This window comes from Hydra vulgaris, chromosome 07, assembly GCF_038396675.1.
Source record: "Hydra vulgaris chromosome 07, alternate assembly HydraT2T_AEP".
Taxonomy (NCBI): domain Eukaryota; kingdom Metazoa; phylum Cnidaria; class Hydrozoa; order Anthoathecata; family Hydridae; genus Hydra; species Hydra vulgaris.
In genome coordinates this window covers 29026260-29049344 of record NC_088926.1, presented here as the reverse complement: position 1 = coordinate 29049344, position 23085 = coordinate 29026260, and the positions used below count along the sequence as shown (strand labels likewise).

General features: G+C 29.5%; 2 protein-coding genes across 2 annotated transcripts; one reads left to right on the top strand and one right to left on the bottom strand.

Annotated features, from left to right (window-relative positions):
* Positions 1–7428: 7428 nt before the first annotated feature.
* On the bottom strand, positions 7429–11508 carry LOC124805794 (trypsin-3). The gene is made up of 6 exons (XM_065801574.1): positions 11256–11508; positions 11034–11141; positions 10884–10910; positions 9941–10139; positions 8313–8524; positions 7429–7800 (listed from the first exon to the last, which is right to left on the bottom strand). The coding sequence occupies exons 1-6, from the start codon at positions 11311–11313 to the stop codon at positions 7463–7465; spliced, it is 942 nt and encodes a 313-aa protein (XP_065657646.1). The 5' UTR covers positions 11314–11508; the 3' UTR covers positions 7429–7462.
* An 8146-nt stretch (positions 11509–19654) lies between these two features.
* Positions 19655–22864, top strand: LOC136082667 (uncharacterized). Its single transcript, XM_065802084.1, has 3 exons — positions 19655–19987; positions 21139–21619; positions 21771–22864. The coding sequence occupies exons 1-3, from the start codon at positions 19655–19657 to the stop codon at positions 22862–22864; spliced, it is 1908 nt and encodes a 635-aa protein (XP_065658156.1).
* Positions 22865–23085: the final 221 nt, after the last annotated feature.

Here is a 23085-nt window from a genome sequence, read left to right as displayed (position 1 = left end):
TTTACAATGACAACACTATTGAGCGGTTTAGAGTGAAGTTAGTTGCATTATTGCAGAAGATGTCACATTTTAGCACGTGTTGTACTGGGCGATAGTTGTGTTTCTGGCGGTTTTTATTTGTTGATTTTATATTTTTACACCAAAATTTGTTTATTTTACTATTCAACACTTATTATATATTCTATTTACAAGTGAGTTATCATTATTTTACAACTTTTTTATCATATTTAGGTAAATTTTGCTATTTTTTAAAATAATTGGTGTTTTTAAGGTATGGGCAAAGAGAAAGATATTTCTCCCACAAAACTAGGGCTTATTCAAGGATATTTGTCGAGTGGAAATCATTCCAACAGGCAAATTGCCAAGTGTGTGAATGTTTCCAGAGCAACAGTCGATAGGATTAAAAGAAAACTGGACAATAATCAATCACTAAAATTGAATAAAAGAAAAAATTGTGGACGAAATCGAATTACAACGCCTCGCACCGAAAGAAAAATAAGGGATATTGTGATAGAAAATAGGAGAAAATCGAAAAAAGTGCTTAAGGAAATCATAAACAATGAAGGTATAACAATATCCCTTGCAACACTTCGGAGAAGAATGACGGAGCAGGGGTTTAAGGCCTGTAGACCAGCCAAAAAACCAAGGCTCACCCAGGCAATGAAGGATAAACGTCTCCAATGGGCTAAAAATCATCGCCATTTTACCACTGATGATTGGGAAAGAGTAAGTACTCAGTTTCTCTTCTTAAACACATTAAAATTTAAACGAATACCATATTAAAAAAAAAGAATATAAGTATTTCATCAAAAATATTAACCCAATTTTGAAAATTTTAGGTTTGCTTCTCAGATGAATCCACATTGGAAATTCTAATGGATAAAACTAATTTCGTCCAAAGAAGGACAGGTGAAATGTTTAATGAAGATTGTCTTGTGGAGAGGGTGAAGCACCCGCTAAAAATTATGGTCTGGTCAGTCATTAGTAGCCAGGGTACTGGAAGGTTATACATTGTAAAAAATACAATGCGGCAGGACCAGTACATCCAAGTCTTGAAGGAAAGAATGATTCCTCAAGCGATGGATTGGTATCCGAATGGGAACTTTACCTTCAAGCACGACTCTGCTCCATGCCATAAGGCAAAAACTGTAACAAAGTTTTTAGAGGCTGAAAAAATCCATGTATTACCCTGGCCAGGAAACTCGCCCGACCTAAATCCCATAGAAAATATATGGGAATTGTTAAAGAGGGATATAAGTAAAAATCTTATAACAAATAAAAGAGATTTGATTGAAAAATTAATAAATGCTTGGCACCACAACAAGGAAATAAAAAAAAATTGTCAAAACCTCATCAAAATTATGACCAGAAGAATTGAAGCCGTAATTGCTGCAAAAGGTGGCCACACTAAGTATTAGTGATTTTGTGTACAATATTTTGTATATCTTATTTATTTTTACTAAATATACGTTACACTTCTATATTTTTGTCATTTACTATTATTTATATCCTATATTCCCAAAATAAATAGTTGTAAATTTAACTCATTACAAAATAAAGGGAAAATCAGCTTCAGAATATGAAAATTTGTAAAAATGTTGGGTGGCTCTAATTTTTTGAGCCACCACTGTATATATATATACAGTATCGGACAAAACGAGTGCAACCAAATAATGCAAATTTAGTTTCTTTATATAAAAGTGCTGCATTTTTTCAATTTAGAGAAATAACCATGCAACTATTTAGAGACAAAAATCTTCAAGTTTTATTCATCACAAAATTCATTATTTGTACACGAAAATTAATAAATTAATCAAAAGTATTAAAAAAAGTTGTTTTCCTTCTGGACAAAACAAGTGCAACTCGACAAAATGTTGACCAAGCTGTATTTTGCTATCAATATCTCGTGGCGAATCCTTTGTCGTCGATCACAGCCTTGCATTTCCGAGGCATAGATTCAATCAGGTGATCAATGAAACTTTGTGGAATGGCTGCCCAGGCCTTTTGGATTTGTTCAAACAGTTGATCGTTATTACGAACACCTTTACTATTAATGCGGTTAACGATCTCCCACAGGTTCTCAATAGGGTTGAAATCTGGAGCTTGAGGCGGCCAATCCATCACCGATAGGTGGTTGTCTTGAAACCACTGCTTGACTACATTTGCAGTGTGTTTCGGATCGTTGTCTTGCTGAAAAACCCATTTTATTGGCATATTCCATTCAGCATGAGGTAACATAACGTCTTTCAGGATATTTTTAGAAAAATAACAAGAAACGGTCCTTTATTCCATTGTTTCGATGTATTGGACCTAGACCGTTAGCAGAAAAACACCCCAAGACCATAACATTGCCTCCACCAGGCTTCACGGTTTTATGGCAGTAACGTTAATCGAGGCGTTTTCCGGCCGGTCGACGTACACGGCAAATCCCATCGCTCCCAATGATGTTGAACTTCGATTCATCACTGAACAGGACAGTTCGCCATTTCTGCACATTCCAATCAATATGAGATGTAGCAAACAAGAGTTTTTTCTTCTGGTTTTTTAGTGAAATCAGCGGTTTCTTTGCAGGGTGTCGAGAAAACAATCCGGCTTCAACAGCACGTCGTCTGATTGTTCGGTCCGATACAGGCAGCTCTAATTGTTTTTCTATCTCGACTGATGATATCCAAGGATCCTTCTTGACGGATCTGACGATCATAGAATCCTCTCTAGAAGTGGTGGAACGCGGTCTTCCACCTTTGTTATCTGCTGCCAACTTCCCCGTAGAACGATATTTGGAACATAGTACACGCGATATTTATCACAAATACTTTTTTGTGACATTCCACTTACGTAATCGCCAATAATTTTCTTTGTTAGTTCCAATCCAAGACTGTCGGGACCCATTTTTGCACTTGAAGTCATAAAAATAATAAAAATAAATAATCATGCTTCTCAAGGCTTACCGTGTTACATTTACCTTGTGATGATACAATAATGCTCTGTGGAACACAACGTCTTGGTTGGATGTGGACTGTATTGATGTAATGAAACACTTGTTGTATGTCACTTCTTGTATTGATGTTCTTCGATAAAACACTTTGATAAAACTCACTTCGATAAACTGTCTTGATAATACTGACTGATATTCCATATACTGACTGAATTATATGTTGATTTACATGTCTCTTATATAGTAAAATGAACCTGTGTGAACCTGTTCTGGAAGATTTTAGATGCTTCTTTTCGATGCTTCTGGATGTTTCTGGATGCATCTGGATGCTTCTGAGTGTTTCTGGATATTTCTGGATGCTGCTGGATGCTTCTTCTGGAAACTTCTGGAAGCTTCTGCATGCTTCTGGAAACTTCTGGATACTTCCTTTAATTATTAAAAAACTTCCGTGACATTGACATGGACCAGACTTAAGAAAATGAAACAAACCAAAAAAGTTGCACTTGTTTTGTCCGCTGCAAAATGGCACTTGTCAACGAAATTCTGCCTGTGTGCTGTCACCTGTCAGCTGATTGCTCATGTCATGGCATGCTATGACTCCAGACTCCTGAACTGTTTGCTGTGGTAGTATAGTTCGTTTCGTTTTTAAGACATGTAAAATTAGGAACACTTTTTAGCATTGTTCGATGTTGGTTGCAAATGTTTTGTCCAATACTATATATATATATATATATATATATATATATATATATATATATATATATATATATATATATATATATATATATATATGTTTATATATATATGTTTATATATATATGTTTATATATATATGTTTATATATATATGTTTATATATATATGTTTATATATATATGTGTATATATATATATATATATATATATATATATATATATATATATATATATATATATATATATATATATATATATATATATATATATATATATAAGTTGCTTATCAAAAATAAAACAATATTTATTTACATCAATAAATTTTAATTTAACAAATAATCTAGACTACAATACACAATCTAAAAGTGTAAAAAATGAAGCAATATCAGTCAGTATATTTTACTCTTATAAGTAATAAAAAAAATAAAGGAATTCAAGAGTATGTGTATATTAATATTTTTTAAGAGAAAATTCATATACAGTATAAAATATAATGAGATATAGGCACATTTATTTATATAAACTTATTTGTCAACAAACTAGACAGTTTTCTATGTTAAATACATGAAATATATAAAAATAAAAAGAATATACCCAATACAAAATAAAAAAATATGGCAAACTTACTAAAATCAGTATCAGTTCTACTGTCTAATAACTTTTATTATTATTAACCCTTCTAATAATAATGAAAAATAACAATAAAATGATCTGAAGTGACTAAAAATCATTTCACCTATTTCCAATCTCTCTAAAAAATAGTTTTAAGCTCTTTCCAATTGCACTAAAATATAAAACAAAACTTGCTTAGCTAAGTTGCTTAGTTCTTAAAAATCTGAAAACAGAAAAGCAAAATACCTGGAACAAACATTTTTTATTAAAACTACTATATTTAAACAAATTACATTAAATAAAGCTCTAGGACATCCTACATTGTTGATGGCAAAACTACAACATGTCCTGGTCTAATATTATGATCATTCCCAAGGTTGTTTATGAGATAATGTAACATGATTTCTAACTAATGTAGCACATTCAGGGTTGTGAACCAATCAATTACAAAAAAAAACCATAGGATCTAAGTTGGCAGACATAGTTGATATAGTTTTAAGAGGATGGATAAGAGGAAGAGAACTACTTCCCTGGAAGCAGGTGGAGCACCGTCTTTGCCAATAAATACAACTGCAACATCACCATGTGAAGAGAGATTATAGCAACATCTATCTTGCCTTTCAAGTAAAGACATTTTTATAACTGAGCAACATTCTATAGCTGCTCTGCGAATTTCTTCATCTTCCACTTCAGATATTTTTTTAAATGCAGGAGCAATTGGGTTCTCTTCACTAATAATATTTTGCAATTGAAACATTAAATCATTTAAGCAAAGATCATTACCACATTGTAGCATTCTAAAATTTACTGCTGCAAGTGGATCATAGATGTATAGTTGATAATATGTCGGCGGAACATCTTGATTTGGTCTTAAATTACCAATACAATGAAAAACTTGACATACTCTAAAAGATGGAGGCCCATGATTCATTGGTTAAACTACATTAGCTTTAAATGAAGCAAAAGAAAGACAGGCATTATAATTTCTAATATATTTAAAAAAATTCAAATTGGCATTTCCATCTGCATAGTTTCCTTTAAATAAATCTTCTAAATCTTGCGGAAATGGTGAAGGTTGACAAAACTACCTTTCCATTATGGCAACATAAAAAATGTGTTTCATCAGGAAATTTCTTAGCACCTCAATGCTGACAAATATAATTCATTTCTCCTAATTAATTATTATCTGGAATAGTATTACTTCTTGCTATACAATGCATTCTTTTGTATCTAGCAGCAATTCTAGCATTTTGTCGATTATTAATTTCATCTTGCCTATGCCTATCTCTTTTATTACTGGGACGATTATTTTCAACTTGCCTAACCAAGCTCTCCTCATTTGGGTTTAAATTATTTGCTGCTTGCCAAGCAGCATATCTAGCTTTTTGTCAATTATTAATTTCATTTCGCCTAAGCTTCTTTCATTTCTGCAACGATTAACTTGCCTATTAACAATTCCATTTTTTAAACTAATATCTGCTTCTAGCCTAATACCATCCATTTAAACTTTACTTTTAATTGAAAGTAGTGACAAAAAATCTTAAACAAATCTCGAAGATTGTGATCTTTCCTATGTAATTTTTTTTCTACTCTCAATAGCACACACAAATAATTTTTATATATAACTAACTGTCATTTAAAATAAATTATACATTAAACTTATGACTTTAAAAATATATATATATATATCAGTTAGGAGATGTTTGAAAAAAAATTAACTTAGCAAATAATAAAAAAAAATTATAAAAAACATGCAACTCTAATAATAAACATAGAAAATGCTAACACAAAAAAATAAAAAAAAATAAAAAAAACGTAAACCCTTTTTTGCAAACTTCAATATTAATTCTTTAAAAATATTTTGTTCTTCTATACCACATAAATACATCATCTGATAATAAAATAAAAGAGTAGTCGTTGTTAAATATTATTTCACTTTTGCAAACGCATTACTGAAAACAAGTCATAAATCAGCTAGTAATAACAAGCGAACAATCTGAATAACATTGAATCTGAATAACATTAAAATCATGTAAATAACACTAAATTTGAATTAAATGATTAAAACTTTGTTTTAGAAAAAAATTAAAGTACATTTGTTCTTTTTATTTATTTTCATAATTCTTTTTATTTATTTTTATTAAATCTGATAAAATCAAGTTCATTGAGCAACCTCTGAATATAAAATTAATTACATTTATATAAACTTTGTTATAGTAGATTTGCAGTGGACCTATATAAGCATTTTTTTAGCGGTTCGTTAGAGTTTTGCTTATCGTTTACTTAGTAGACCATTAGTAGCAGCCGCTATCAATAGCGAGCCGATTAATTGCCGTCATGTTAAAAATGGTTAGTCATCGGCTAGCCACTTTTGGCGGCTGCCACTAATGGTCCACAAAGTAACCGCTCCGAACCAATAGGTGAAAATAAACAAATATGGAGCTGTTTCACACACAAGAACAAAAAGTCTATATAGGTCCACTGAAATTCTGCTATAGAATGTTTGTTGGGTATATATTGTTAATTGTAAATCAAATAAATTTAATTTAAAAAAATATTTTTATGTTCTTCTTTGAAAAAAAGAATTTTTGTTAAGTTCAGTTTGTAAATTTGATTTTGATGTTATTTTGTGTTATTTTGTTCCTTTTTAACAATCGATCTTTCACTAATTAAAAATAATTATAAATATCAGCAATAGCACTTCTTAATTTAAAAAAATCTTGCCTTTATTTGCTTTTAGTTAAATTAATTAAATTAACTCTCTTTAACGAGCCGTTGACATGAGGAAAAAGGTTGCGAGGAGTACATATTATGTCAAAATGCTACTTGATAGCTTAATGCGATATTTTGATTTTTTATTTAACTTAGGGCTTTGTGAAGGATAACTTTTATTGTTATTTGTGTTGTTTATAAGTAAAATTTAGCTTTGCAAAAGTTATGAACAATCCTTATATGTAATCATTCGATGAAGTTGTCTGGTTGCTGGACACAGCATAAAAACACAGCTAAATCTGAATAGACCTATTTATAAAGATAGGCAGCTCCTGACAGCACTAGCATTACTGCAATGCAGTTATTCTTTAAATTTTGATAGCAACTTTCAAATTAGTATTCGCGGACGATAAGTTGTGATTGCGTTATTTTGTTAGGTTTTAAAAACGAAATCTCAAAGAAAAACTACAATATATTACTTGTATAACTTTGTTCTTAAAAATTTTAAATTATTGTAACATTGCATTATCTATCCACGATCTAAAATAAACAACATTTGCAAAGACAGTGTAAGTTTTGTCTGATCGGCAATCGCCAGATCCATGACTAACAGCTCCATAAACCTGCCATTTACCGCCAGTGTTGCAAACTAATGGACCACCGCTATCGCCGTGGCAACCAGAAATTTGAGTTGCTCCACCGTCACCAGCGCAAAGCATTCCTTTTGTTATAGAAACTGGTATTGTTCTTCTGTTCAAGTTTTCACATGTTTGATGGTCAACAACATTCATTTTTGCTTGCTGGAGGACGTTTGTCATACTTCCGGGATGACTTATTTTACCCCATCCTAAAATATATTTATAAAGTTAAAATTGCTTTCAGTTGATATACCTTTAGATATCCCTTCACACCGTGTGACCCTAAAAACACGTGATCATACAGTTAGTAAATGTGAGCACGCCTGTCAATGTGAATCCGCGTTTAATCATTTGACCAAAGCAACAACAAAATAAAGCCTCAATTGTAAAATTGTGACAAGTAGTTTTTTATTTTTACGTCTTTAAATTGATAATAACATTTCACATACATTTGTTTAACTTTTTTCGAATAAGAATGAAAAAAAAACAACATCTTTTTCTTTAGAACATTTTATGATGCTATATTAACAAGGTTCATCGGAATATTAAATAAATACCGATTTATTTATTGTTGTAATATCTAACTGTCGACTTGTTTATTGTAGCATTAAATAACTTGTTTACTGTAGCATTAAATAGTGTTATAAATATGTTCGTAAAGTTAAAAAAAAAAAGAAACATAAATAAAATAAATAGCAAAAGTTAAATAAAATTGGTATACCTGAAATAAAGCATGTAGTTCCCGGTGCAGCTTCAATAGTAGGTAAACACGCAGTGCTGACATAACTGCTAAGCCTACAAGGTCGTGATAATTTAATAAGTGCTATGTCATTGTCAAGCGTTTGAGGATTGTAACCTCTATGTTTTATGATTTTTAATGCTGGAATATCTTCTTCCGTTCCTTCATTAACACTCAAAGTGTGTTCTCCGGTCCTTAAATTCAATAGCAAAAGTAAACTTTTGTTGTTTAAATTGAAATTGAAAGTTCAAAAACAAAACTTGAAATATTATATTTTATTAAATATATTCAAACAATTTTAAAAAGCTACACCATAAGATTCATGTTAAAGTTTTATAAACTTTTCAATTTTTTTTTATTTAAGTTTAAGTTAAGGCAAAAATGCATTCAACAAAAAGAACCGTGAAAGACGCCAAAGTGTATTTTTTTCATGCAAAGTGTATTTTTGTCATTTTCCATGCATTCAGTATACCATAATCAATTACTTTTCCATAATTTGATTAGATCTTGATTTTTTTTCACCTGTATTTTACAAAACTTTATTTTTCAGCTCAAATTAAAAAAAGCCTTGTTACTAACTTCCCTATTAGTTTCCTGGCCGTGTTAAAGTTCGGGTGAAAAATCTTTAAAAAAGCATATTGCTGCACTCGACTTAATGCAAGTTTAAATATTGAAACAAAACTTTATGTTATTTAAAATTATGTTAATTAAAACTTTTTAAATGAAATTATTTTTTCCTCTGAACTTGTACTCATATTAAATTAAGACGTATTATTATTTTAAATCGAAAATTTGAAAATAGATTGTAAATAAAATGACCCATTTTAAATTTATAAATAAATGAATAATAAACATATAAACTTACAAAAAAAAAAAGTTGATAAACTTAATAACGTTTTATGGTTAATTGAAAAAATTTACGTTAAAAAATATGTATTTATTAATTTGAATAAAAACACATCAATAAGATTTGCTAATACTTTAAAAGCTCAGCAAAACGTGATACTCTTATAAATGTGCCATTAACATACTGTTGCTTGTCTATCGAGATTTTGCATATAAGTCTACTAACTATCAACCTTGATTGCACTCTATATTTATTATTATCCCATCAATCATGACAGGGCTTTCTCGTGAATATCAGGGGCCCTGTGCCAAAATATAAAATGAGGCCCCCTAAATTAACTTTTTCTTTTATAAATTACAACAAAAATGTAAAAATCAGTTTCATTCAATGCATAAAATAAAGTATTCATTTGAAAAGTGCAATTCTCCTAGCGTTTCTAGAAGCAAAATAATCAATCAACTCTTCGAATCTAATTTTAATTATTTATTATTTGGAGGAGGAAGGGGGTGGCCCTCTTTAAATGTGAGCCCTGTTTGAAGAACCGGACCGCACACCCTGTGCGCTGGGCCTGAATCATGAGTAAGTAACAGCTTTTATTGTTCTCCCATACTTGAGTTAACAACTATACCAGTTAAATTACTACAATAAATTAACAGCAACAGCAGCAACTCAAAGGTGCCATAGTTACTGTTAATTTGTTAACGAAAATAAAAGAGAGATATTGAAGTAGAAGCGTTAAAGAAGAAACCAGAACTTCTCCTACCTTGTATATATTTGCGACGCGTCGAACTCTTTTCCGTGTACACAATGAGCAGCAGTGAGAACCCATTCTCTGTGAATGAGTGTTCCTCCACAAAACGCTTTTCCTCCCTGCCAAAGCAATACTTGCCAAGGCCACGAGCCTTTTGTTGGAGTTGTTCCTGCAATTACACGACTACTTTGAATTGATGGTTTTCCGCACCCTAAGAAAAAGTCTTTAACTAAACATAGTGTACCGAACAAATTTCTTAGCAAAATGAAGAACGCTTATCAAATACTTTTATGTTAACTATAACAACTAACGCTTCAACATATAAGATGGTTGTAAAATTATAGATAATGTTTGTCTATATAAGTTGTCCGTTATCCAAGTGAAATTAAAAGCGCTTGTCCCACATGGGTTCAATGTAGGTTTCCATGTATCCAAAACGGAACCCACATGGAACCCATGTGATAAAAGCGTTTTTTTTTCACTGGGAGTAGTTATACGTCATAGTACTATAAATGGTGGCATTAAACCAATAATATTTTTAAAACTAAATTAAACAATCTATCTTTTTTTAATATTTAATCAATAATACTTTTAATTATCAAAAAATTAGGTACTCTGTTATTATTTTAAGATAGAGAAAAAGCTTTTCAATAACGCAACATTAATGACTGTTCCGTAAAGTTCCGCAAGTTTTCCGTACTTTCAATAACTTATTGACATGTGTTTTCCTTTTTTTTTTAATTCATGCAAAACTGTCAATTTGTTTATAAATTGTGTATTACAACAACTACAAAAAATGTCAAAGCCAAATAGTAAAATACATATTTCCTTTGTATCCCCAACGTTGAAAACGGCTTTGATATTTTCTCTAATTGGTTAACAATTTAATTTGTCACTGGTTTCGGTATATGATACTGTTAGACTATTGTTCGTTCATGAAAACAAAATGACCTACCTACTGGAAGAACACCAGGTAATGAACCTAAATTAGAAATTATAAAAATTTCAGTTTCTAAAAATTTATATTGTTGTTTATGTTTTGTTTAAATTCGACAATTTAAAATCAAAATTTCAAGATAAAAGTTTAAAGGGTAAACTTAATTACAGTAGTTGCATGTTTGTTCACAATATTGACTCATGAAAGCAATCAACGAGGGCTGCGTGCACAATACTTGATTTGCTTGACACCATTGTTGTGAATAGTCTGAGCAAGCTAAATAAAAAATCCATGAACATTTTGATTTCATTTTTACGCTTTTTATAATATTTAATTATTTGTTTAAAATTACATATGTGACGTCACCGTAGCGAAATGCAAAATAAATACCTGAAGCCGTTGTAATTAAGGCAACCATTAATAAGAAGAAAAACAATATTTTTATCATTTTGCGACCTTATTTAGAGGTTTTCTATTTCGACCTTGTTTAGAAGTTTTCAAACTGTTGCGATATTACTCAGTGACTTTCAATCTATTATAAGGCAAAGAATTGTTTGTTCATTCTCACAAAATGTGATTTGTTCACCCACTCCCCAAATAGTGGCTTGTTTGTTCATATTGCGCGTCTGTTTCGCATATTTTTGCATATTAATTTATCTGATTTATTATAAATATATTTTAAAATAAAACAATAAGATATTAGCTTCAAGTAAACACCAACTCAGCTGTCAGCAGCTGTTATTTTTGTGGAAACTCAGCTCTGACATGTTTTGTAAGAATATGTTTCTAAGAATTACTAGGTTTCTAAGAACTATTAAGTTTCTAAGCGTTATAAAGCTCTAAGAATTATAAAAGTTCTAAGAATTATTAAAGTTAAGTTTCTAAAAAGAAAAAATAATGTTGCGCTAATGTTCAGTATAAAGTTTGATATTAACGTTAGTGTTGTTGTTTTTTTTACGTTAAGTTTAGTGATATACTCTTAAAAGTATAACAACTAAGACTGTAGATTTTTCATCACTCCTTCATTAACATATTAACATATGTCAACACTATAACTCATCACTAGTCTCTTATAAAATCAAGCAAGTACGTAAGTTGCATTGGTCTGTAATAAAAAAATAGATGTCAGTTTCAATTGCAGATGACTTTTAAAAATAGTTTTCAAAGAACTTCTTCAAGCAGCTCAAGAGACGTGTCAAAAGCAGTTTTAAAATTAACTCTTTATTTTTCTTTTGACTATAATTTGGACGGTGTTGAATCTCAAAATTTTTTATTTTGTTTTGTCTTCCAATAGCCTAGCTTGTTGCGAGGCTATTGGTAGACAAGTTAGTGTGTAGATTATACCTGATGTTTTTTTATGGGAAATTGTTGTAACAATAATGCACTAATTTTTGACAGTGTATCCACTTTTCTTTATCAACATTAATTTAATAATAAAAAGTAATTAGAATTTAACACTTTACTTAAAAAAGTTTAACATAAAAATTATAAATTTGTCTTATAGTTAAATCTGTGTTTTCAATTTCGTTGACTTTGTTTTCTTTTATTCATACATTTATAACTTGATTAAATAAAAAACGTAAAAATTATAAAATTTTTTTAAAGGTAAATCTGTTTTTTTAATTTCATTGACTTTGTTTTCATTTATTCATATATGGATAACTGCTGTAATCTTGACTCATCATTTTAAACGAAATTTTATTTATTTGTTCATAAAAAATACTTTTTATTATTCACAAAGAATTTTTTTTTAATCATACGTTTTTAATTATTTTATTAGTTTCGTAAGTTAGTTTCGATATCTAATTTAGTTTCGACGTTTCACTCTATATTTTTTTATTTGGTTTCGATAGCAAGTCGTTTCTAGCCCCTTTCCCTCGCTACTAGACTTGATAGCGATAGTTTATTAATAATTTTAAATTACTATTTTGCTCAATTTGTATGATAATTTATATAGTGGCAGTATTTATTGTCTTATTTTAAACTTAAACTTTAAAAATCACTTTCATTATATAAAGCCTAAAGCTAATATATTTTATTAAGTGGTTTATAGCAAATATAATTGATATACTTTTTAAACAATAACAAAATGAAATGGTTTACTTAATTGTCTAAAACTGAGAACCTTTATTGTAAACCTTCATTTTAAACTTTTGTTTTAAACCTTTTTTTTTTTAATTTTTTCCGTCGGTAGCATTTTACGCCGGTAAAAACTTTTATATTAATGATCCCTGGTAGTTAATTAAATTTTAGCTCTGGTCAGAACTTGATTCCCTGTATAATTTTTTAATGAACATTTGCGTTAGAAAATTTATATAAGTTTTGTTTAGAATAAAGTTTCAAAAAATCTGGGAATTATGTAAAGGACAAAACATATTTTGAACTATATATGTTTAAAAGTTTATAGGATTCCTTTATACATACCCAGCCAACATTGACATACGGGGCCCATACGAGTCGTCAACTGGGTCCCGTATGGGAAGACCAACGGTATCCTGCTGGATCTTGGCCTCGGTTCCCATATGGGTATGCCCACTGGGTATTCCGTATGGGTCGCAGTCAAACCCCGTACTTTAAAACCGTAAACGGCCCATTTTGGTTTGCAACTTGGACCCTTATGGGAAACCCATCGGGAACCTTCCGGATCTTGGCCGCGGTTTTCCGCTGGTGTCCATATGGGTATGCCCGCCGGGTATCCCGTAAGGTCCCATTGCAAATCTTGAAAAACTACATTTAAATGTTTAAAATTTACAGAAAAAGTAAATTTATAAATAGCTTGATTGGTTCATTTCAAAAAAAAATAATTTAGATTACAGTCGAAATTAAGCAAACTTTTAAACGATTCTTTAATCATGTATCGAATGCTTTCACGTTTATTTCACGTATTGGAAGCTTTTCCATTGTTGTTTAAACGACTTCTTTGAAAACCTCTTTACACAATATCTCGTTTCAATATGACCTGTAAAAAAATTAAAGTTATCTGTTAGTCTTAAATTTTATAGGTAACAAATTATTTTTAATGTTTTAAACTCTTACAATTTCTCCTAAAACTCTTCAGATAAAAAATATAATTTTCACCATCGAAGGTAGAAAAATAAAATCTTAAATTTTATAAACATTTATTTGAATATATACATACTGTATATAACTTTAAATACCTATATATATATATATATATATATATATATATATATATATATATATATATATGTATATACATACTGTATATAACTTTAAATACCTATATATATATGTTTATATATATATATTTATATATATATATATATATATATATATATATATATATATATATATATATATATATATATATATATATATAAAACGACTAAAAAGCTGCAAACTCTTCAAACATAACCTATTGGTCACAGGATTTTTCTGCTTTTTAAAACATTTATCAACTACTTAAAATTTAACCGTATCATTTTCTATATGTATTAAAGAATAGACATAGTAAATTAGTCGATCCTTACCGTAAAGTTCACCAAATAACTGCACAAAATAAGTTAGTAACTTACAAGCAAAATCAACATACTTTTTGCAACAAAATAAAACATTCTAAAATTAGAACTACAACTGAAAGTGCTAAAAAGTTTGAATCGATTTTTGGCTAAATCATCCCCGTTAAACAACTAGCCCAGTGTATACTAAGTTCAGTTGCTTTCTATTTTTTAATATCTAATTAAAACCTTGGTTTTCTATAAAATTTTCTTGGAATGTAATGATATATCTGGAACAATCCGACAGATAAAGTATTGACTGTTATCTAAGACAATTTACAACATTTGGGCCATTTAACATAAGTTGATTAGTCTTCGCATACCCCTAAGCATACAAGATACATAAAGTCAAAAGGAAACTTTGTCACAATGTCAAAATTTAATTCCAATTAACACACCACTAAGATGTTCAGAATGCTTTTGATGACAAAAATCTGAATCAGTGCTTAAAATTGATGAAATATGTAGGAGTATTATCTTGCCACACCACTCTCCTTTCTGAACACAATGCTTACATCAGTTATAACCATTGTACCCCTAATACACTTAACAAATGCTCTAGCTGGTGCATCATATATGATAACAGCAAGACTGATTTCATACTCAATATTTTAATAGATAAAACTATCCTTTGGAAGAATTTTGAACTCTACCAAAAAGTTATGTAGATAATCAAAAATGGAATTAGGTTTTTGGGCACCACTTTTTAAACAAATCTCTAAAAATCCAATTTGGGTGGCCCAAAATTGCTAATCCAAGGCCTAGGCTCTGACAGCAACATTTATAAACAGCAAAACTTAAACTTAAAAAATTTAAAATTTTTTACATGTATGTTTAAATTTTGTCACTATTTTAGATTTTCATTGAATCATTTCCTACATGCTTTTTTAGTATAAAATATTTATGGAGTATTATTCTCTTTTACTATCACCTATCAAGCTGAATGAACTGACTTGATTAGCTTCAGCTTTAATTTGAGGCTAATGAGTTTAAAGCTGAAGCTGAAATATCAGCTGCAATCCCTAACTTACAGTCAACATAGTTAATGTGATGTATATACATTATCATAATATGTGTTTTTTTTTTATACTTGAATACTTATTTTTTTTATTCTATAACACATGTTTTTTTTTTTTTAATACGTGTTTTTTTATAATATTTAATACTTAAGAAAATATTGACTTTTGCGGAATATTCTTTAGATAAAAATAATATTTTCTTACATTACTCTAATCGTGGTAATAAACTAAGGTAATATTTACTCCAATCATTATATTTGTCCCCCAAAGTTCATGTAATTCTATCATACATAAGTCTCTCACTAATTCTGATAAAGAAAAACTATTACCATTATTATTATAACTATATTTAGTAACCTGTCATTACTAATATTTACCAAAAATACATTCTGGTTGTTGAAGTCACTTTTACTCAGTATGCAAATATTGTTAACAGTCAGAGTGCACCAAGCAAAAATATTCTTAAACATGCTGCAAAATACAAGATATACATAAGATACATATCATATAAGATCTATGACCTGGAACTTAATACTTTTATCCCAACATATTAAAACTAAGTTATGGAAAACAAAAACAGTGTTCAACTTACTATAACTCAATTATAATAAATAAGCATATGGAATAAATAAGCATCTTCCACGATGGAAGAGATAAATTTCGTGTTTAAAAATTTCTTTTTTCAAAAGGTTTTATTTCTTTAATTATAGTTTAAACACCTTAAAATTATTGTTAAAATAAATTTTGAGTAGAAAATGTTTAGATAAATTTGATGAATGTTAGCAACTGTTTGTTCTTTTTATTATTCGAATAAGTGAGTAAAATTTGAGGGCGAGTTATTGCAATATTTTAAACAAAACATAATCATTATGTTTAACATATCCATATTTTTGTTTTGAAAGAATCTTTGAGATTACATATATGTCTTGAGTAAAAAAACTTTTACTCTTTAAAAATAATTCAAGTGTTTTTTTGTCACATACACATCTGCAAAAATTACGTTGCGTCACTGAACTATAAGCTAAAAAAGTTTAATTATCGCAATGAAATTATGCTTTATGGCGAGGTTTTTTTAGAAATTATATATTTTAATGTAAACTTTTAATCATTACTAAAAAAAAAATTGGTCAAAAAGCATTGTATTAACATATAGTTATAGTTTAAAAGCTGTTGCGTCACTGAACCCATCGACGGGATAATTAGCGTTTTATAAAATAGCGCGGTAAGGAAGTCAAAATATCATCCAAAAGTTCAGATTTCGTTGTGGGTCTTCAAAATTCGAATAAATTTTAGCATTTTAGTATTGTGAAGGGCTACTAGCAAATATTAGTAAACTTTTTGACTTATGTTAATATTTTCTTATAAAGTTGTAAATTTTTAAGAAATGGAATCAAAATTAGAAGTAAAAAAAAAAACGTTATGCAGAATACCAAGCTAATTATGTTTCTCGGAATGCTGATAAAAAGAAAGAAATGTCCAGAGTTAGATCTAAGAGATATCGAGAAAAATTGAAACCGATCCTAATAAAAAAGCAGCTTATGCTGCTAAAGCAAAATTAAGAGTTTTAAAAAGTCGCGCTTTAAAAAGAAAACTTTTAAATCAATATCAAAGACCAAGCTCATCTTTTAAAAACGTTCAACAAAGAGGAAAAGCATTGAAAAAAGTTTTAAAAGCACTACCAATTTCAAAGGAGAAACAATCTGAAATTCTTTCTACTCTTTCAAATAGCTCTGTTTGTGAAGATAATTCGGGTCTACCTCCAGCATGTTCAAAGCAGTATGGTCTTTCTGAAAGCGATGTTTTAGCAGTTGTAAACTTTCATAATGAAGATGAAGTTTCCCAAATATCACCAAACAAAAAAGATGTCACTCGAATTCAATTATCTGACGGAAAAGCAAACAATATTCAGATACGTCATTTATATTATACGCTAAAAGAAGCTTTCGAGTTATTCAAGGAAAAGCACATAAAAATTGGACTCAATGAACATAAAAATTGAACGCAATGTAAAATCAGTTACAAAATTTCCGCATAATGTTTGTGTTTGTAGTTTGCATGAAAAAATGCGATTTGCCTTAAATGCATTAACAAAATCAATTCAAGCGCCTTCAATCAAAGTTGGATCTGAAATGATAAATAACTTTGTTTGTGAACCGTACACATACGATTGCGCCTATGACAAATGCGTTGCATGCAAAGGTATGAAACAGTTCGATAAACACTTGCAAACTGTTAATACATTTGGTTTCGAAGTATCCTGGGACGAGTGGAGAAAGCCTGAAACTAAAACATATGCAAACATTGAAAAAATTTCAAAAAAGTCTATTGTAACAGAACTCATCCAACACATATCAGCGATGCGTGATAAGTTCGTTAAACACGCATTTGTGAAGAAAAACCAATCAACAATTTTTAATAAACTTAAGGAGGTTTCGATGAGTGTTAATTCTGAAATTGCGGTAATCCAAGCTGACTGGGCTGAAAACCCTAAGTGTTTCTATCGGAATGAGCCACAAGCGGCTCATTTTGGTCAAAATCAAGTTTCTATCACGACCCTAGCAGTCTGGAACATTGAGTTAAAAACATTTGCCATAGTTTCAGATTCAACTGATCATACTAAGTGTTCCGTTATATCGTACATTGACAAAATCCTTCACTTTATTCCTGATCAAGTCAAAGAAGTACACATGTTCAGCGATAATGCCACTTCTCAGTTCAAAAACAAAAGCATTATGGCTGCAATGGTTGTGTTTGAAAAACGTTTTCATAAAAAATTCTTCTGGCATTTCTTTGTAGCAATGCACGGGAAAGGAGTGGTTGACGGAATAGGAGCTACTGTTAAGCGAATCGCAGCCCTGAGAGTTAAAACTAGTCAATACGAAATCAGGTCTGCAGCAGATTTTGCGTTAGCATTACAAGATTTGCAAATATCTGTAATTCACATGTCAGAAAACGATACAAGACAACAAAAAAATGAACTTGGATTCAGTTCAATTTTAAGTTATTCAAGAAAAATCAAAGGTATATCAAAATCACATTATTTTTATGTTCAGAATGATAACGTTGTTCCGATGCTATTTTCACCTGAGTATAATTAAAATTTATTACAAAATAACAAAACTTTTTAAAAGGATTTTAATTTCGTCTTTTTGTTTCGTCACTGAACGTTGCGTCACTGAACTGATAGTTTTTTTTATGTAAAATAAAACGATATGAAAACTTTATTGTTTGTGGCTATTTTTATGACTACCTTAATGCCAAATGAATAAATTACAACAAAAAAAATCTAATAAGTCTAGCAAGAATTAAAATTTCAGCGAAAACTCCATTTAAAAGTATGCTGATAAAAAAACACTTTTTTCCGCGTTGCGTCACTGAACTCATGTTTTAATTTTTGCTATGTAGCAGTGTTATGTTAATACAATTGTGTTTAGTTTATATTATAAAATTTTAATTCAAGATTGATTTAGAGTAATAAAAAATTATTTTTGAGTTATTGAAAAATTTCTATTAAAAAAAATCTCTCCGCATGATGCGTCACTGAACTATGGAATTGGCCATATGGTCATGATCTATATAATAAATTTTTTTTAGTTATCGTTATTTATGTTAAAGTTATCAAGTTAAATTAATGTTTTATAATTAAAGTTTGAATGCAAAAGTTCATATCAATAAAAATATATCATTATTGTAAACATAAGTTAAGTATTATAAGTTAAGTATTTACAAGTATAAGAATTGTAAGTATAAGTTATTATTAATAATAATAACTTATATATAAATTAATATATAATTATATATATTATATTATATATAATCATATATTTTATATTATATATAATTATATATACATTATATTATGTATAATTATATATATTATATTATATATAATAATTATATATATTATATTATATATAATAATTATATTATATATAATATATTACATATGATATATTAATTATATTATCTATAATAATGTATAATTATATATAAATAACTTATATATAAATAATATATAACTTATACATAATAATAATGCAAACAGTGTCTCAATGGAATATTTACTTCATATGTTAAACATATATCTTTGACATCCATACCTAGCAAAGTGTTAGAAAAAATTATAAGTGATAACTTAAAAAATTATTTAGAATCAAATAATCTTTTCTGTAAACAACAACATGGTTTCTTAAAGGGTAAAAATTGCATAACAAATTTATTAGAATCCTTAGATCTTATAACATACCAACTAATGATAGGCAATTCAATAGACATTTTATATACCGATTTTCAAAAAGCATTTGATAGAGTGCCTCATAAGAGATTAATATCAAAGTTATGTGGTTATGGGATAGAAAAAGAAATGCTAAATTGGATAGAAACATATTTATCAAATAGAAAACAACGCGTTATAATTGGTGATACAAAATCAGACTGGTTTGAGGTGCTAAGCGGTGTTCCACAGGGTTCTTTGCTTGGTCCATTATTGTTCTTGCTATATATTAATGATTTACCATCTAAAATTAATAATAAATGCAAACTTTATGCAGATGATAACAAAATTATTGCTGTAGTTAACAACCAGGTAGACTCAAAAAGCCTGCAAGACAATATTAATAATCTAACTGAATGGTCTGACAAATGGATGATAAATTTCAACATAAAAAAATATAAAATCATGCATTTTGGAAAACATAATAAGAATTTTGAATATTGCATAAAAGATTCAAAATTACATAGCAACTAATGAAATTACATAGCAACTAATGAAAAAGACATCGGAGTGTTAATTTCAAACACTATGAAGTGGAATCAACATGTAAATATGGTTGTAAATAAAGCAAATAATCGATTAGCTCTACTATGCAAATCATTTACTTACAAAGACAAAATTTTGTACTTTTGTAAGACCTATTCTTGAATATGCATCGCCAATATGGAATCCTTATAATAAAAATGACATACATAAGTTAGAAATTGTTCAACAACGAGCAACTAAGTTGATTCCAGAGTTAAGGCACCTACCCTATGAAGAGAGGTTAAAAAAACTCCAACTGACTTCTTTAAAAACCAGGAGAATAAGATATGATTTAATTCAATATTATAAAATTTTTCATAATTTGGACAAAGCGTTTTGGTATCAACAACCAAAAACAGCAATTTCTATTTCAGCAAATGGTCCAGCTGCAAACATTAGAGGGCATAAAGCACGTGTAGATATTAAGCTAATAAAAAGAAACAGACCAAGGGAAAATTTTCTGACAAATAGAGTTGCAAAATGGTGGAATAAACTACCAGAAGAAATTATTTCCGCAAAAAGTTTGAAAATCTTCAAGAACAAGCTTGATAAACATATGGATATTATAAAACTCTGATCTCTATGATTATTATGAAACTGTAATTTAGCATGGGCTCATAATAGATTCAACATGGCGTTGAATCTCAAGGAGCATAAATAAATAAATAAATAAATAAATATGTTAAACTTTATTAAATTTATTTTAAAAAAAATTATTTTTAAAAAATATTAAATTTATTTTTAAAAAAATTATTTTTAAAAAATATTAAATTTATTTTTAAAAAAATTATTTTTAAAAAATATTAAATTTATTTTTAAAAAATATAAAAAAATTTATTTATTACGTAAAAAAACAACTGGGCAATTACTTATCTGCGACTAACTGGCGATCAGCGACACTGATTCGTGAATATAGGAAACTAAGAAGTCAAGTGCAGAAAGCATGTAAACGTCGTGTTCGAGTATTTGAAGCACAACTAGCATCAGATAAAAGTAATCCTAAAAGGGTGTACGCTTATGCTAAGGCGCAACAGAATGTTCATGTATCTATTAGTACTATATCTAATGCAAAAGGTGAAACGTTAACAGAGGGAATACATATCGCAAACAGACTTAACGAGCACTTCAAATCAGTTTTTGTAGATGATAGTAAAAGTAGTCAGTTACCTATTTTTGAGAGAAGGCATTATCAAGAAGACTTAGGCGATATAACTATTAACTTTGAAGCGACGCTAGCTTATTTGAAAGGTTTGAACCCGAATAAATCTATTGGTGCTGATAACATTAGTCCAAAGGTACTTAAAGAATGCGCAGCTCAAATGACTTACCCTCTTACTTTACTTTACAATAAAGCACTGTCCGAAGGCTCAACACCTACAGCTTGGAAACAGTCACACGTCACACCGTTGTTTAAAAAAGGTAGTCGTCTTGATGCTGCTAATTACAGACCAGTGTCGATTTATGTCCAAAAAAGGATGCACATCTAACTTATTGGAGAGTGTCGACTACATCACGAAAGCGTTAAGTAAAAGAAATTTTGTCGATATTGCATTTTTGGACTTCGCGAAAGCGTTTGATAAAGTTTCTCACCGTAGACTACTTCATAAATTGAAAGCATATGGGATTAATGGCAATGTTCTAAAATGGATTGAGTCATTTTTGATTAGTAGAAAACAGCGAACTGTTTTAGGTGAACACTCTAGCGACTGGACCGATATTCTAAGCGGAGTTCCTCAAGGGTCTGTACTTGGTCCAACATTATTTATCATTTATGTAAATGACTTAACGGATAAGTTAAAATCAGTTCATAAAATCTATGCTGACGATACTAAACTGTTACAAGAAATAAGACCTGAGTTTCACGATGCTGATTGCCTGATCCTACAAAATGATTTAAACATTGTCACAGAATGGTCAAAGGAATGGCTGATGGAGTTAAATGTTCAAAAATGTAAAGTTATGCACCTTGGTTATGGAAATAGTAATCATGAATATGTAATGAATGATGGAAATGCATCACTTACTCTTGAGGCAACGGATATTGAGAGGGACCTGGGTATCTTCAAATCTAATGATCTAAAATGGAATCAACACATACATGTTGCAACACGTAAAGCGAGTATGATACTTGGCCTATTAAAAAAGACATTTAGATCAAGAGATATGGAAGTTTGGAGTAAGTTATACACTACGTATGTTAGGCCGCACCTGGAATTCGCTATTCCGGTATGGTGTCCTTACTTAAAAGGTGACATCAAAGAAATCGAAAAAATTCAGCGCAAAGCAACAAAAGTACCTCATGATTTAATAGGATTACCTTACGCTGAAAGGTGTCGTCGGCTGAATTTTATTACTTTGGAAACTCGCAGGAGACGTGGCGACTTAATCCAACAGTTTAAGCTAGAAAACGGTTTTGAGAGTATCAATTGGCATAATCCACCAATTCGCAGATCATCTTCCAATGTCCTAATGCGTGAATTCACATATAATAATGCTCGTCACAATTTTTTTACAAATCGTATTGTCAATGATTGGAATAACTTGCCGTCAGCATGCAAAAAGGTTCCGTCAGTTAACGCATTTAAGAATAGAATTGACAAGTATTTTTTTTCTCCAGCTGCAAACAGTACATCTTTTACTGAAGATGAGCTACACGTTTATTAATTAATTCGTGCTTTAGCAGCTACAAATATTGGCTTTTTAGATACTATTTGTCATAGATGTAAACTTGAATTAAATGAAAGCAATCTTTTTTCCCTTTTCCCAATTTTGATATCAACTTACTTGCTATGAACAACAATTGCTTTTTTTTTTTTTACTTAAAGTTTATATTTCACAAACCATAAATTTTTGTATAATTTTGTTTGTTTGGTTTTTAATTATTT

Bases quoted from the DNA above. Each gene is read 5' to 3' on its own strand.
- LOC136082667 (XM_065802084.1), top strand. From the start codon at position 19,655: ATGATAGGCAATTCAATAGACATTTTATATACCGATTTTCAAAAAGCA. The intron at 19,988-21,138 runs GTAGACTCAAAA...AGTCAAGTGCAG, and splicing joins TTGCTGTAGTTAACAACCAG to AAAGCATGTAAACGTCGTGT. The intron at 21,620-21,770 runs GTAGTCGTCTTG...ACTTCGCGAAAG, and splicing joins CACACCGTTGTTTAAAAAAG to CGTTTGATAAAGTTTCTCAC.
- LOC124805794 (XM_065801574.1), bottom strand. From the start codon at position 11,313: ATGATAAAAATATTGTTTTTCTTCTTATTAATGGTTGCCTTAATTACA. The intron at 10,140-10,883 runs GTAGGTCATTTT...ACTTTTTCTTAG, and splicing joins ACCTGGTGTTCTTCCAGTAG to GGTGCGGAAAACCATCAATT. The intron at 8,525-9,940 runs GTAGGAGAAGTT...ATTGAATTTAAG, and splicing joins GCGTCGCAAATATATACAAG to GACCGGAGAACACACTTTGA.